Here is a 13836-nt window from a genome sequence, read left to right as displayed (position 1 = left end):
ATGTTCATGGATGGGAAAACTTAATATTGTGAAGATGGAATGCTCCCCAGCTTGATCACAGATTCAATTCAACACCGATTAAAATCCTAGCTGTCTTTTTTGCAATAATTGGAAAGCTATTCCTAAAATTTTTACAGAAACGCAAGGGATCCCAAAAATTCAGAAGATTCTTGAAAAAGAAGAACAGAGTTGGAGGACTCACGCTTTTCAGTTTCAAACCTTACAGTGCAGTGCTGGCATTAATACACATGTAATCACTAGGTTCAAATTGGGAGTCTGTAAAAGAAAAAGCTTACGTTTGTGACCAATTGATTTCTGATAAGAATGCCTGGAAAATTCAATTGTGGAAAAGAACAAGTCTTCTTAACAACTGGTGCTGGCTTGATACCTACACGCAAAACAATGAGGTTATGACCTCCTGTCATAAACAAAACATGGTGAATCCTTATGACTGCATATTATTTGGCAGGAACAAGGAATGAAGCAGTGACACACGCCACGACCAAGATGAATTGTGAAAACGTCACGCTGAGTGAAAGAGACTCGACACAAAGGACCACATGTTGTGTGACTCTATTTTTATGAAATGTACAGAGCAGGCAAATCCACAGAGAAAGGAGACTAGTGGTTGCCAGGGGCGGGGGTAGGAAGGCATTGAGAATGATTGCTAATGGGTACGAGGTCTCCTTTTGGGGTAAAGGAAATCTCTACAATTAGACCATGGCCACAACCACACAACTTGTGAAGGTACTAAACACTACTGAGTTTATACTCCAAAGGGATAATTTTTATTTTATGTCAGTTAGAGCTCACAGAGCTATTTTTTTTCCATTTTTCACCTTAAAGAATAATTTTTTGCAATAGCCAATTGAAGGCTGACTGAAGGCCATCATCAGAAACACGGGAACCCTAGCAGGTAGGCAGGTAGGCAGAGGAGCTGCTGTGTCTCCAGAACGGTACCCCGAGGACCAAGGACACAACCCTCTGCTGTCAGCACACATCAGTTTAGAAGGCGACGACTGAAGGACTTGGGAAGGCCCCCCATTACCGCTGGGCCTTGCAGAGGACAAACAGGAAGTGACAGCAGTCCTAGCCGGCAGGGCAAGCTTTTCCAGTTCCAATTGGTCCCACAGTGTTGACGGTTAAGGAGGACAGAGGGCAGGCGCTCCGAGCAGCGTACAAGGTGCCTTCTCTCACACTCCCATCTCCGCCCTGACCCCAAAGTGCAAAAGGGCCTCAGTCCCTCTGGTCCAAGTCTGGAACTAAAACTTCAGATGACTATTTCTGAGGCCCAAGGCTCTAGCAATAGAAACCTGTGTTCATCATTCAATGTCATGTGACGCCAGGAATGAGTCATTACCATGATCACTTCTTATTTCCAGGTTAAAAATACTAAGGATGCAAACTTTTCTTTTCCTTGCTACCTCAGGAAGTCTCTCTCCACTTACCCATATGTTCAAGCAAATCCACTTTGGAAAGGCTTGGTCTGTGCGCATGTCAGATCTGACCCACTGTCTTCATGCCCACGACCACCCCCAAGCTGCCCCGCTGGACGTGTGGACTCAGAGAGGGCACACCTGTCCAGGGCCGGGTAGCTCCTGCATTTCAAGCTGGAAATAGCTTAGTGCCCCACCAGCACATGACGCTGCTCCTACTCCTAGCCAGCCCGAAGGTCCATCCTCCATTTGAAAAATGGTCCCCAGGTTTCCTCTTAAACTCACTCACATACAAACGATAAAACGGCAGGCACATGTGTGGTGATTAAGATGCAGACGTTCCCAGTGCCAGCCCCAAGGAGGCTGCAGGGCCACTTCTGAGTTAGCCAAAGCAGCCGCCTTCCTCCTGTCCCACGAATATCAAAGGGGAGAGGAGGGAAATCATAAATAGTATTTTCTTGTTACTTATGTCCTTTCACTGTTGTCTTTGGAACTAGGGAGGACCCTGAGGGCCTGAACCCCATGTGATGTCCCTTGATTTCCTAAAGGTGGGTTGGGAGCACCAACTAATCACTGTTTCTGTCACCTGAGGAAAAGGCGAGAACTAAACGCTCACACGTGGTTGTATTTCTAACAGCTACTTGGGGACAGGAGACACACACATCATTTGTAATCTCAAACCTCTTGGGAGAGATGAACTGTCCTCTTCATGAAGGTACACAGCCAAAACTAAAACCAACAGGTGAAATCACTCGCAGTCAACTTTGCCACAGTGTCTGAGACAAGTGCCCTCAGCTCACCTCCCCCTTCACGCTGATTTTCACAGAAAAACGGAATCAAACCAGAGGAGGAAAGACCTCCAACTCTGAGTTTTTATCCTCCTCTGTCACTTCCTCGAATTACTGTGGTGTTTTCAAAAAAAGCATTCTTTCTTCTGCACTCAAACCAAGGTCAGAAAAGTTGAGCACATGTGTCTGTGGACACAGCCTGGAGAAACCAGGAGGATTTGTGATAGAAAAAAAGGAAACCAGGAAGAAAAACAAGGTCTAGTGTCTGGAATGACACTTAAGGGGCCATCTGGAGCCCAGAGCTCACCTGTCCTGGGGCCGTTTCAGTCCCACCTAGGGCAGCTCTTTTTTGTTTGAGTAGGAATAGAACCGCACAGCTCAAAATTCAAAAGCTTTTCAGTTAAGACCCCCACCGCCCTCCCCACAGGAACCCACGCTGCACATGAAACTACAGATGTGAGCTGTGTACATATCTGTACATCAGCTTTTCTACATGACCAGTAGCATGCTGTCCTCACCACTCTACGCTGAGTTTTTCACTGATCGGCTATTTTTTGAAAACATCCTTTTGCTGGATGCTCTTGTTCCTGGGGAGAAGGTATCTTTGACTCACAGATGCTCTAAACTTGAGAAAGGTTAAGTCACCTGGCTCCTGGTGACTCACCAGGCAAGGCCACGGGAGCGAGGCACTACGGAAGAGCCCTTACCAGTTAAAATCTACTTAGTAAGTGGGTCATTCTACGACACCTCCCCAACCCCAAGCAGCAGCAATGTTGAATTACTCTTTGAACAGCTGCCACAGCTCACGGCTGGACCCGCCAGTGAGAGCAGCCTGCTGGCTCCAGCCAGGTGCAGCCCTGGTATACAGCAAGCACTCAAATCTTCAAGGAATTAACCACTTAAATTTCTGTTCCTCAGTTTCAAATAGAACTCTATGGTTTAAATAGATTAGCATTGGCTGACAGTCACAGAACAGGAAGTCAGGAGACGTGAGCATGGCGTCAGGGACGGCACCTGCCAGCACCTCACTGCTCTGCATACGTCCGCCTGGTCCCATCAATCTGAAGCAAATGCCACGTGTCAGCACAGAAGTGAAGATGTTTTCACAGGCACAACCAAGAAGGCTTTCAGTGAATCTTTGTGAACAGAAGAGCAAACGGGTGACCTGAGGATCTTTAAGCTTATAAACCCCACTGTCTGCAGGAAGCCAGCAGGGCACTGGCTGTGACTTCATTTCATACATCACCACTCCACCGTAAGTGCCAGTTTGAAAGACACAAAGGCTCACATGGTCTCAATGAAACTCAGTGGCTACCTGAAGGTGCTGAGAATTTTCTTGGAAAAAAAAAAAAAAAACAGGTTGTTTCCAAATGACTTTCCCAAGAAGGAAGTGTAATCACATGAGACACCAAGAACGACCAAAGCACCATTACACTTGTACAAAAGTGTCGCGTTAAGTGACATGTGTCTTCTTACTTGACCTCACTTCTCCACACTGCCAAGAAGGAACTTACTGACCATATGCTTTCCGACACTGGCCTGTGCGGGCCTTTACGGTTGTAAAAGAAAAGTGTGGTCTTCATGTCACCCCCACTGACCTTGGCATGCAGGAGGCGGTCTAAAGACATTTGCTGAAGGAATGGTGAGTGCAAACTGTGACCCTGCTTTCACTCCTGCTCACATTTGACCGAAGGGCTCTAAGCACCAGCATTATTCTACACAGTGGGCAAGTGAGTGAACAAAACAGAAAATCGCTTGTCCTCAGTGCACAGAGCCTAGTGTGGAAGACACAATAAGCGGTAAAAGCGACGAATACCTAATCATACAGGAAGAAGGTGGTAAGTGCTTGGGGAAAGGGGAGGGCCAGGGACACAGGCCATCACCACACAGGGCCACCGGGGTCTCCTTGCACGTTCTGGAGGGCTGCCTCCGCAATACTGCTATGGGGCTTAGGGGACTGGCCTGTTACCTCACCTGCAGCCCCGTGCCATGAGGTTTCAGGAAACTGCCTGCCAAACGGCCACACAGCTGGTCCTGACTCCCCACAGAATTCCTGGGGTTGCAGTATTTTATTTAAAAAGTCCTCAGGGCTAGAGTCCTCCCAGCTGTCCTGAAACTGCCCTAATCTCGAGGGGCCAAGGAGGGTGCTGGACACTCAATCTTCTTGTTCCGATACCCTCCGACTGCTCCCTGGCATGGCCTGGGCACTGGATTCCTGGGGTGGTCTCCCGGTTGTCAAAGGCTGTGCTTATCTCGGATAAAAGGTGCTCCCGAGGGGCGTTCAGGGGACTGCGAGGCCCTCCTCACATGGACGCCCCGGGAACTGAAGTCTGTCTTACAACACAGGGCTACAGTGACGCACACTCGTGACTCTGGGGACCGCAGCAGCTCTCGAGCCCTCGCTGCTGGGAGAACGGCCCAGAAGCCCCGACCCGAAGCGCCAGCCGCCCCCACCAAGGCCGAGCCCCAACAGAGGCTCCCGCCCACGGGGCGACTGTGTGCAGCCCCAGCTCCAGCCTGCCAGGTGAGAGCAACCGTAGTAGGTCATCAGAAGCACAGGCATTCCGATGGAAAATGTTCATCCAAATATTTACGACAGTGGAAAATGGAAACAGTAAAATCTCACCAAACAGACGGGGCTCATTCCCGGGGTGACATATGATGAAGCCAACAGAGCTAATGCCTCAGAAAGCCTGTACAGGACAGGAAGTGAAAGCTGTATCTTGGACACGGAGCTGAATCTACAGCTGAATCTACAGTGCGATCCCAACTAGGTCGACAAATGCTTGGGTGCAGCAGAGCAGCCCAGGGAGGCACTGGGCGGGAGGCAGGGGCATCTGGGGCTGGGCCCAGGCTCCGTTCCACTGGCCCAGCTCCCTACCCAGCAGTCACGCTATGGGCGAGTTTTCAGGATTCATTCATTCAACAGAATTTTATGGGCAGGGCCTTGCACTAATTTGGGTGTTTTCATGGGGCTGATGGTTTGAAAGCCCGATGGTGAATAGCAATCATACGTGCAAATGTGCAATTACGAACGGAGAGACGGCAAGACACAGGTAGGATTCTAAGGACAGAGGGTGGGAGCAGTTCCCCCACAGCAGGGCCGAGGGCGATGGCCACACTAGCAGGACCTCACTGTGCCTCTGGGTCGTCAGGTACTACAGTGCTGGATGGTTCTGTGGGCTGTTAGCTCTGATGTTTCTCTCTTCCTGGATCACAACAGTCAGATGAAGAGGACCCTCCCTCTCAATGGGGCGGGTCACATGGCCCTCTCTGAACAAATCACTGCAGAGAATGGACTCCCTTGAGACCATCAGAGCCCTGCAACCTCAAGCAGGGTCGGGGCTTCTGTCAGAAAGGGGGATGGATCCAATCAGAAAAGATGTAAGGAGCGTGAATTTGTAGGTCAACACCAGCACCTTGGGACGGCTTCGGGACAGGGCCAAGGAGCATGCATGCACACCACGCCACAGAGAGAATTGTAGAATGACCTCCCTTTAGGGGACGATCAGGAAGCACAGGCTGCCACCCAACAAGGCACCTGCATCTGTCGGAGCGTGGGACCCTGTCATGGGATGACTTCCGGGCTGACACGTTGGGACAATTTAACATCGGGCCACAGACCTGTGAGTCAGACAGGGTGGGGCTCACAGCAGGGCTGGCCCCTTGCTGTGCCCATCCACCCACCGCGAGGCAGAGTGATGATGGCACAGCCGTAAGCACCTGTAGAACTGCTCAGGCAAGCCCCACGTCCTGCAAGAGGCTGCCTATGGGCACACGTGTGATCTGCACCCAGAGACCCAGCACTGCAGGCGTGGGGGGCAGGCTGAGCGTGGAGGGCACAGCTTTGGGAACATGGTCTGTGGCCTCTTGCATTCTGGGAGAGGCATGACCAGCAGCAGGCTTTGCATGCTGGTCTGTAACCCCAACAGACGCAACCAGAGGTGGCCCCGTTACCACTTTAGAAAACAGGAGCCTGAGACCTCGTATGATCCAATAAGCTGCCACAGCAAAGGCTAGTGAAGGGAAACTGAGGCTAACAGAGGAGGGACTCCGATGAAACCCAAAGAGCTGCAACGGTGGGGTGAGAGTTCCAACTGGGAGGTCAGGGGCAGGGACACCCCATGGGGGAAGGGACAGCTGACAGCATGGGCAGAGAGGCCATTGGCCAGGGGGTAGGGGTGCGGTGTGAGCCAGAGCTGGGACACCTAGCAGCTAGGGGGAAAGTGCTGTGAGGGGGGCGCTGGTGGACAGGAAGCTGCCTTCAGGGGACAGTCCTGAAGCAGAAACCTACTCAGGCAGAGGTACCTGGAGTGGCAGGAGTTGGGGGCGAGGGGGTTGCGGACGAAGGTGGAGGGAGTCAAGACGAGACTTCAGGGCGTATCTGGAGCAGGTAGGTGCTGTCTGTCCCAGGACCATGAGGATGAGATGGAGCAGGTGGAGCACCGAGGGTCTGAGACCTGGCTGTGCCACTTACAGCTGGCACCCTGCTCAGGAGAGTGGACAGCCTGCTCACGCGCCAGGCCGCCTCTCCACAGCCCAGGCGTGAGGTGTCCGCAGCATCAAGCATGGCTGGCAGAAGCCCGGCTTGAAACTGATGCTCCCCGCAACGAAGCCGTGACACGTCACTGAGACAGACGAGAGGTCGTACCACCTGCATCTGCTCCACGAGATGGGAGCCGGGGGCAGCTGCTTTCACCATGCTCCACGCAGCGGTTGTGTGCCCAGAAACACACACAGCCCGTCCACTCTCAAGGGACAGGTGCTGAGGGCCGCCTGGGCTGAGAACAGCTCCGCTGACAAGCAGTGTGGCCATGTCCCTGCAAAACTGCTCCCAGCTTGGGAAGGGGTGGATGGGACAGGTGACACTGAGCTCACAGGGAGCAGTGGGGTGGGGCTCGCCCAGCACACGTGTCACACAAAAGCACTCCTTGGGCAACGTGTGGCAAGACACAGAGCCTCTGCGCCAGCTCGCACATGAAGGGAGCACGTTCGTGTGCAGCTGGGACCTGCATCCTTCTCAGGCCTGCACCTGTGGGCTGCTGGTGGGCCCGAGAAGAGCTCAGGCCAGGGCCCAAGTGCTACCTCCTCCACCATGTGACAGACCCCCTACCGGCAGAGTTTTGTTTTCTCCCATAGCAACACCCCGTTATCGGTCCAGACCAGTGAGGGAAGTGAGGTCAGGACTTGTGGATGGGGCACCATGGAAAACAGGATGCTGACATAACTCCAGTCCCCAAAGTCCTCCCGCACAGCTCACCACCTGGACGACCCTCAGTTCTCTCTCCCACAGCCCTTGTTGGGTACCTGTGGGCTCTTCCACAACTAACAGCACATGTCCCCAAAAGAGACTCGAGGGGGAACGTCTGGACCAATCAGTACTCCATGTCATGCCTCAGCAGTAAAGGCACAGAGAGCTGTGTGGCCTGGTCTGACCGACGAGAGTCACAGTGTGACGCTCCCTCAGCAGGAGTCCGCTGCACAGTGACCCTCAACCTGCTTAGGTGTGCACAGGTGTGAGCTGCGGGTGACACAGGCCAACTCCCAGGCTGCACGCGTCTCCACATGCACCACGCCTGAGGCTGCTGGGGGTGGTGGTCTCCACTCCACGTGGGAAACTCAGGCACTTTTTAAAGGGAAGATTGCCCACCGTCATCAGTCCCGCAACCTGTCAGTTAGCACCAGGCCCACGCTTCCACCTTCCTCGCTGCCTGGCCCACCAGCCACCATCAGGGCCCACAGCAGCTGGCATGGACAGAGGAAAGCCAAGCACAGAAGGAGAGCAGCGATTCAGACCACAGCGTCAAACGCCTTTGAGAGCCCTTCACACGTCAGTGGTGGGGACCTTACGCTCTGTGAGGCCAAGAGTCTCTTCCTGATTCGTTTTGATTTATTAACCAACAAATGTGGTCATTTCCCGAGCGAACCTTCACTGGACCATATCTTTTAAGGTGGGGACACTGTCGGTCTTGGCCACTTTGCAGCCCAGCATGAGGCCCAGGTCTGGTGCATAGCACTTGTTGAGCAAGTGAATAAAAGACTGGATGGTAGAGCAGACGTTTAGAGCGATTGATGGGTAGAAGACGTGCCTTCAGGCCGTGCTGCGAGATGGTGGCAGACGTAGACGGCTGGGGTCTCACACGCAGCGTGAGCTGGGGTCTCCATGGCTGTCTGGGGAGGCGTGGTCAGGGGCTGCAGGCAGTTTGTGGAGAGGCCTGGATCCACACTGCCTTGGGTGGCTTAGTGAGATGCCCTGGATGTCATGGCTGTCTCCCGTGGAATGGGACTGACCCCAGAACCTGTATCATGGTGTTGTGACACGGATTAATGAACTATACCTGTACTCACAATGTGTTTAGAACAGTGCCTGGCATATAAATACATACGTTGGAGTGGGCGGTTAAAAAAATTTTAAGAAATACTTGTGAACCATCTCTACACCTAGGAACAGCCTCAGGGGAGGGCTACAGGGTGTGTGTTGGGGCTAAAAGGGGCATAGCAGCTCCCACCTTGCCCCAGGCTGCCATTAGAAATCTGCCAAAAGGAAGTGGGGAGCCAGTCAACATGTCAACAGCCAACTGGACACAGGTGACTCCCAGACCCCTCAGGACACCTGACCACCTGCCGTGGGTGCTTCTGTCATCAATCCCAGCCCCTCCCTGCTTCCCCTAAAGATCCAGGAGGTCCTTCGTGGGAAAGGGTCAGGATACTCTCCCTTTTTGCTCCTTCTGGACGTGATTCATACCTTAATGGTCGCATCTTCCAATTCCTGACAGTCCTTCCCTTCCCTAAAATTGGGAGACTTGAGATACCATGGGTCCCAGGAAAGGGCTGGAACTGCTGGCTAGCTGGGGTGCCCCCAGGAAGCTGCACAGGCCTTTCTGCTGCTCACAGGCCAGGGAGGTTGCCAGCGACCCCTGCAGTGCCCACATGACACCTCCACCTGGTCCCTGAGTGGTCTCCTAGGGTACAACTTCCCAAATATAGTCACCGAACCTGTTTGAACACAGACATGCACAGATACAAGAAAACCGTGACCTTAAAAGGGTGTAGCTGACACACACAGGTGAGTCAAACTGTGTCAGGCAGTTCTCAACCCGCCCACAGAAGGCAAGGGCGCAGCCACCCCACCTGACAGAGGGCGTGTCCAGGCAGCCAACAGCCTCAGCCAGAGACAAGACTTGGGACGGGGGACACACGGACTTACAAGCACCTGTACCGACTGGACAAGCAGCTCCGTGAACGCAGAAAAAACATGAGCACAAACAGAAGGAAGGGGGCAGGGAAGAAACAGACATGAAAACGTTCAATTCTCGTACACACGAATACAAATCAAGGGTACGGGACAGCGTTTCACTGATCTGATTGGGAAAGAAGCGGAAAAGTAGTGCTGGAGGGAGATGAGAGACGGGGGCACAGGTGCGGGACGGGGCGTATAAACCGTGAGAGAGACTTTCTGTAAGAAAACTCAGCCACGTGTATTCAAAGCCTTAAAAACACGCATACTGTTCACCCAGTCATTTCACTTCTAGGAATGTGTGCTCTGCACTGCTTTAATAGAATCGGTATTCTTTATATACTTTGTATATTTATATAAAGAGTTAAATATAAAGATGTTATTCACAGCATTGTTTATTATAGAGAAAATTGGAAATAACCCAAATGGGATATTGGTTAAATTAATTATGGTTTACATGTAAGATGGAATACTATGTAGTCATTTTAAAAATATGTTTTCTAAAAATATTTACGACAGAAGAAAACATTTGCACTACACTGTTGAGTTGAAGGGGGAATGAGGGCCACAGAGTAACACGCCTACGATATCTGACCCTGTTTCTATAAAACACAGATGAGAGCATGAAAAGGGTGCAGAGGACACGGGGCAGCCCTGCACAGCGACTCACCTTTGGACAGGAGAATTACGTCCCTTTGCGCCTGAAATGGTTTCTAATACTTCTCCAATGGACAATGTATTTGTTTAGAATCCAAACAAGCCTCCAACGTTATTTAAACAAAGCAACAAAACCTGCATTAAAACCTTCTATTAGTGCTATTCTCCCCCAAACACAATAGCCACAAGCCCTGTGAGTGTAAACACGGTCCTGGGTCCCTGCTCTGAAAAACAACCCTGTGCCAGCACTGTGACAAGAGCCTCAAGATGAGGGAAACATAGAAATGGGGTCAGAGGACAGAGGAAGTCGGCCTGGGGAAGGCATGGGGTGGGCTTTGCAGGAGAGAGTCGGCAGGACAGGAAAACTCTTAGACAAAGCATTTTGGGGACAGCAAGGGACCGTGGATGAGATCGGTGTAGGACCAAATCCCCGGCCCGAAGCAGAGGGTGGATCCGGGTGGAGCACACTGCTGAGACGGGAGGACAACCTCCCTGTAGCTTTCCGGCCGCGCAGACGCTGGTGAGGCTGACCAGGCACTCATGTAGCTAAGGCTGGCCAAATTCTCAGGGCCACTGTGTCACTTTCTATCTTCTCCTCTAATGACAAGTCGTCCCCAGGTATTCCACCCCTGCAGACCCTCCCCCAGCACTGGCTTTCCTTCCACCCTCTGGTGGGCCAAGACTTGCTCCCTTTGGCCTGCAACACTCTCCCCAGACACCTGCACAGCCCCTTCCTCCTACTGCAGGTCTCCCGGAGCAGAGGCTGAAGACAAAGTAAATGGGGAAATGGTGGCCCTAATGTCAGAATCGGGATCGCAGCGAGTAAGACAGAAACGTTTGGGGAAGTGTAAGAAGTGACACGATGGTGGAGAGAAACCAGGTCAAGATAATGTCCCCAAGGCTTTGGGAACTGACCAGCTGTCAGACGGCTGACACCAAACATTCTGAGAGAATCAGAGGTGATTTTTCAGACTCACTGCTCTGAAATTCAGCAGAGCCCTGAGCCACCTGTAGCTGACACACACAGGTGAGTCACTTCTATGACTGTAGGTGCTGCACTTTCACACCCGTCATCCCATCTGGTCTTGGGAGGGAGCAGAACAGGTACATGCCCATTTCACAGATGAATAACCGAGGCTGAGAAAAGTTAAATGACTTGCCTGAAAGCTCACAAGGGTAGGGGTAGCAGAACCATCTGGACTCAGCCCCCTAGCACCATTTTCCTACATACAAATCAATGTGTTATGGAGCTACACTTAGGTTAAGCGAACACATCATTGTTGTAAAGTTTTGCGTCCTGTATTTTGACAACAGAAGTAAAGGATCCCTGCAGAGATGGACTGCATGGGAGCTAATATTAGCTCTTACAGTTTCTGGGGAAGGGTGTTACCAAGGGAAGAGCCATGTGAACCCTATGGATACGTAGTAAGGCAAACCCATCCTCCAAAAGGGGTAGGGGATGTAGAACCAAGCAGCCTAGCAAGGGCGGGACCCTGTGGCCCTTGCAGGGGTGGTCCCAAATTCAACTAAAACTCTGGCTCTGCTACTCAACCTCCAGGGGAGCATTCACAGCAAATGAACTTGAACCCCGGATCAGGGTGTCCTGAGACACCCCACTGGGCCACCAGCACACCCACAGCCCCCAGCCCCCAAGGAGAGGCAAAGACAGGCTTACTCTCCAGCCCCCAGCGGCCTGCATGGGGCCAGCAGTCCAGAGCTGCCTGACAAGGCCTGGGAAGGGCGTCTCCTCCACCTTTATCCCCTGGAGTTGTGCGTCTGATCAGGCAGCTGCACTGCAGCGGGAATGTGGCTACGACAACTGAGCGCAGGCTGGAATCAGGTGGCCACTGTGACAGAAGCCCTCGTCTCTCAACAGGAATGTGCATGCGACAAAAGTGTTGACTTCAGCACATGCCAACACGTCCGCTAAGATCCTGGGTCTGACACTGATGTCACCTTTGAGGAGTCTCCCTATTTTTCTTCCCACAACTGTCTGGGAATCTATGATCTCGAAATTTGTAAAAAGTGAAAAAGTTAATCACCGCACGTGCTCAGTGGCTATTGTAGTGGACAAGGAGCTCTAAGAAGCCACATTCCCACAGAGCTAAAGAAACAGACAATTATTTAGGACTCCCACTCATGCCTGGCGGTTCTTTTCCCACGCGACTCAGCAGGCCCATGTGATATGGGGGGTGGGGCACTCCCGGGCTAAAGGGGGGGCGAGGGTCACAGAATTAGCACTGGGGGAACGGTGCGACCTTATTAGAAACTAGGGGTTCATAAAAAATCCGTGAGAGTGAAGATGAGAATGAAATCCAGCAACTCACTGCAGCTTCGACCCCCCGCCCCTGACACTGACACTGACACACACACCCACCCACACCCACACCCACACACCCACCCGGAGGACCCCCACCCCGCCATGCCGGAAGGGGCAGCCCAGGTCCGGGGGCCGCTGGACTCCTCTCCCCAGAGACCCGTCAGGTACACACACCCCCGCGGCGTCTCCAGGGTGCGCGCAGGTGGGATCCGAGCCCACCGTCCGGCCCCGCCCTCCCAGCACTCAGGCTGCTCCGCCCAGGTTTACGGCGGGCAGGGGGCGCCGAGAGGAAGGGAGGGCCGGCTCCAAGCAGCAGTCAGCCCAAGGCCCGCAGGGCCCCCTTCTCCAGGACCCCAAACAACTGCAGGTTTTTATCTGCCTGTGGGGTACCCCACAGAGACCCTTGCAGACAAAAGCGTCTGGGGCGAAGGAGCCGCCCCCGCAAAGAGCAGAAGCGCCAGATCCTATCAGCCAGCAGCCCAAGCGCGCACAGCTGCCCGCAAGTTCGGGCACGCTCGGGCCGGGCGCCGGCAGCGGGAGGAGCCGTCGGCCCCGCGCGCCCGGGGAGGCTGGGCCTGGGGCGCGCGGGGGCCGCCTGTGGTCTTCCCCGCGCCGGTTCCGACGCTTCTCCGCCAGGGAGGCGACGCGCTCAGAGCCCGCCCCCGTCCCGGGCCCCCGAGGCCCCGCCACCGTGCGGCTCGCCGTGCGCTTCCCGCCCGTGGAACAAAAGAGCCGCTCCCGCGGAGGGTCCGAAGCCCGCGCGGCCCGGCCGGTGGCTCTGGCCCTCCGGGTGCCTTGGCCTCACCGGGTTGCGGGCTTTGTGTCCGCAGAGGGGCGGGAAAGACGGCGGGACCCTGCATCTCCCAGATGGCGCCCGCGCGCCTGCCTCGTCGCGGACGCCGGCCGCCCCCGCACCGCCCCGAGCCCCGCGGGCGCCCATTCATTCGCAGGGGGCGCAGACCGCCGGCCCCGGCTCACCTTGCTCTTGACTTCCACGGCGCTGCAGTCGTAGAAGCGCAGGGTCTGAGACTTGTGGAAACTCCGGTTCATGGTTCCGGCCCCGCGCACCCCGTCTTGGCCCTCGCCCCCCGCTCCAGGGACCGCGGAACGACGCTGGGGGCGGCGCGCCCCGCCGCGGCCTCGGCCTCGGCCCCGGCCCCGGCCCCGGCCCCGGCCCGCGCTCCCCGGCCGCGGGGCTGCTCGGAGTGCGGCGGCCCGAGCTGGGCTGGCCGCGCGCCTCGGGGACTTCAGCGGCCGCGCGCGAGAGGAGCGGGGGACGCCGGCGCGCGCCGCCCCGAGCCCCCGCCGCCAATCCCCGCCCCGCGCCCCGAGCCCCCGCCCCCAGAGGACCCGCCCCACGAGTACCTGCCCCCGAGCCCCCGCAACACGAGCCCCGAG

At 54.5% G+C, this 13836-nt stretch overlaps 1 protein-coding gene across 1 annotated transcript in view; it reads right to left on the bottom strand.

The window, feature by feature from the left end:
• Positions 1–13524, bottom strand: part of PARD6G (par-6 family cell polarity regulator gamma) — a 54916-nt gene extending 41392 nt beyond the window's left edge. The window contains exon 1 of the mRNA XM_081078628.1: positions 13417–13524. Coding sequence (XP_080934754.1) covers positions 13417–13488 — 72 coding nt within the window. The 5' untranslated portion in view covers positions 13489–13524. The remainder of the gene's footprint in view (positions 1–13416) is intronic.
• Between the last annotated feature and the right edge of the window lie 312 nt (positions 13525–13836).

The sequence above is a fragment of the Rhinolophus hipposideros genome (genome assembly GCF_964194185.1).
Source record: "Rhinolophus hipposideros genome assembly, chromosome: 17".
NCBI lineage: Eukaryota > Metazoa > Chordata > Mammalia > Chiroptera > Rhinolophidae > Rhinolophus > Rhinolophus hipposideros.
This window is presented reverse-complemented; position numbering and strand designations above follow the sequence as displayed.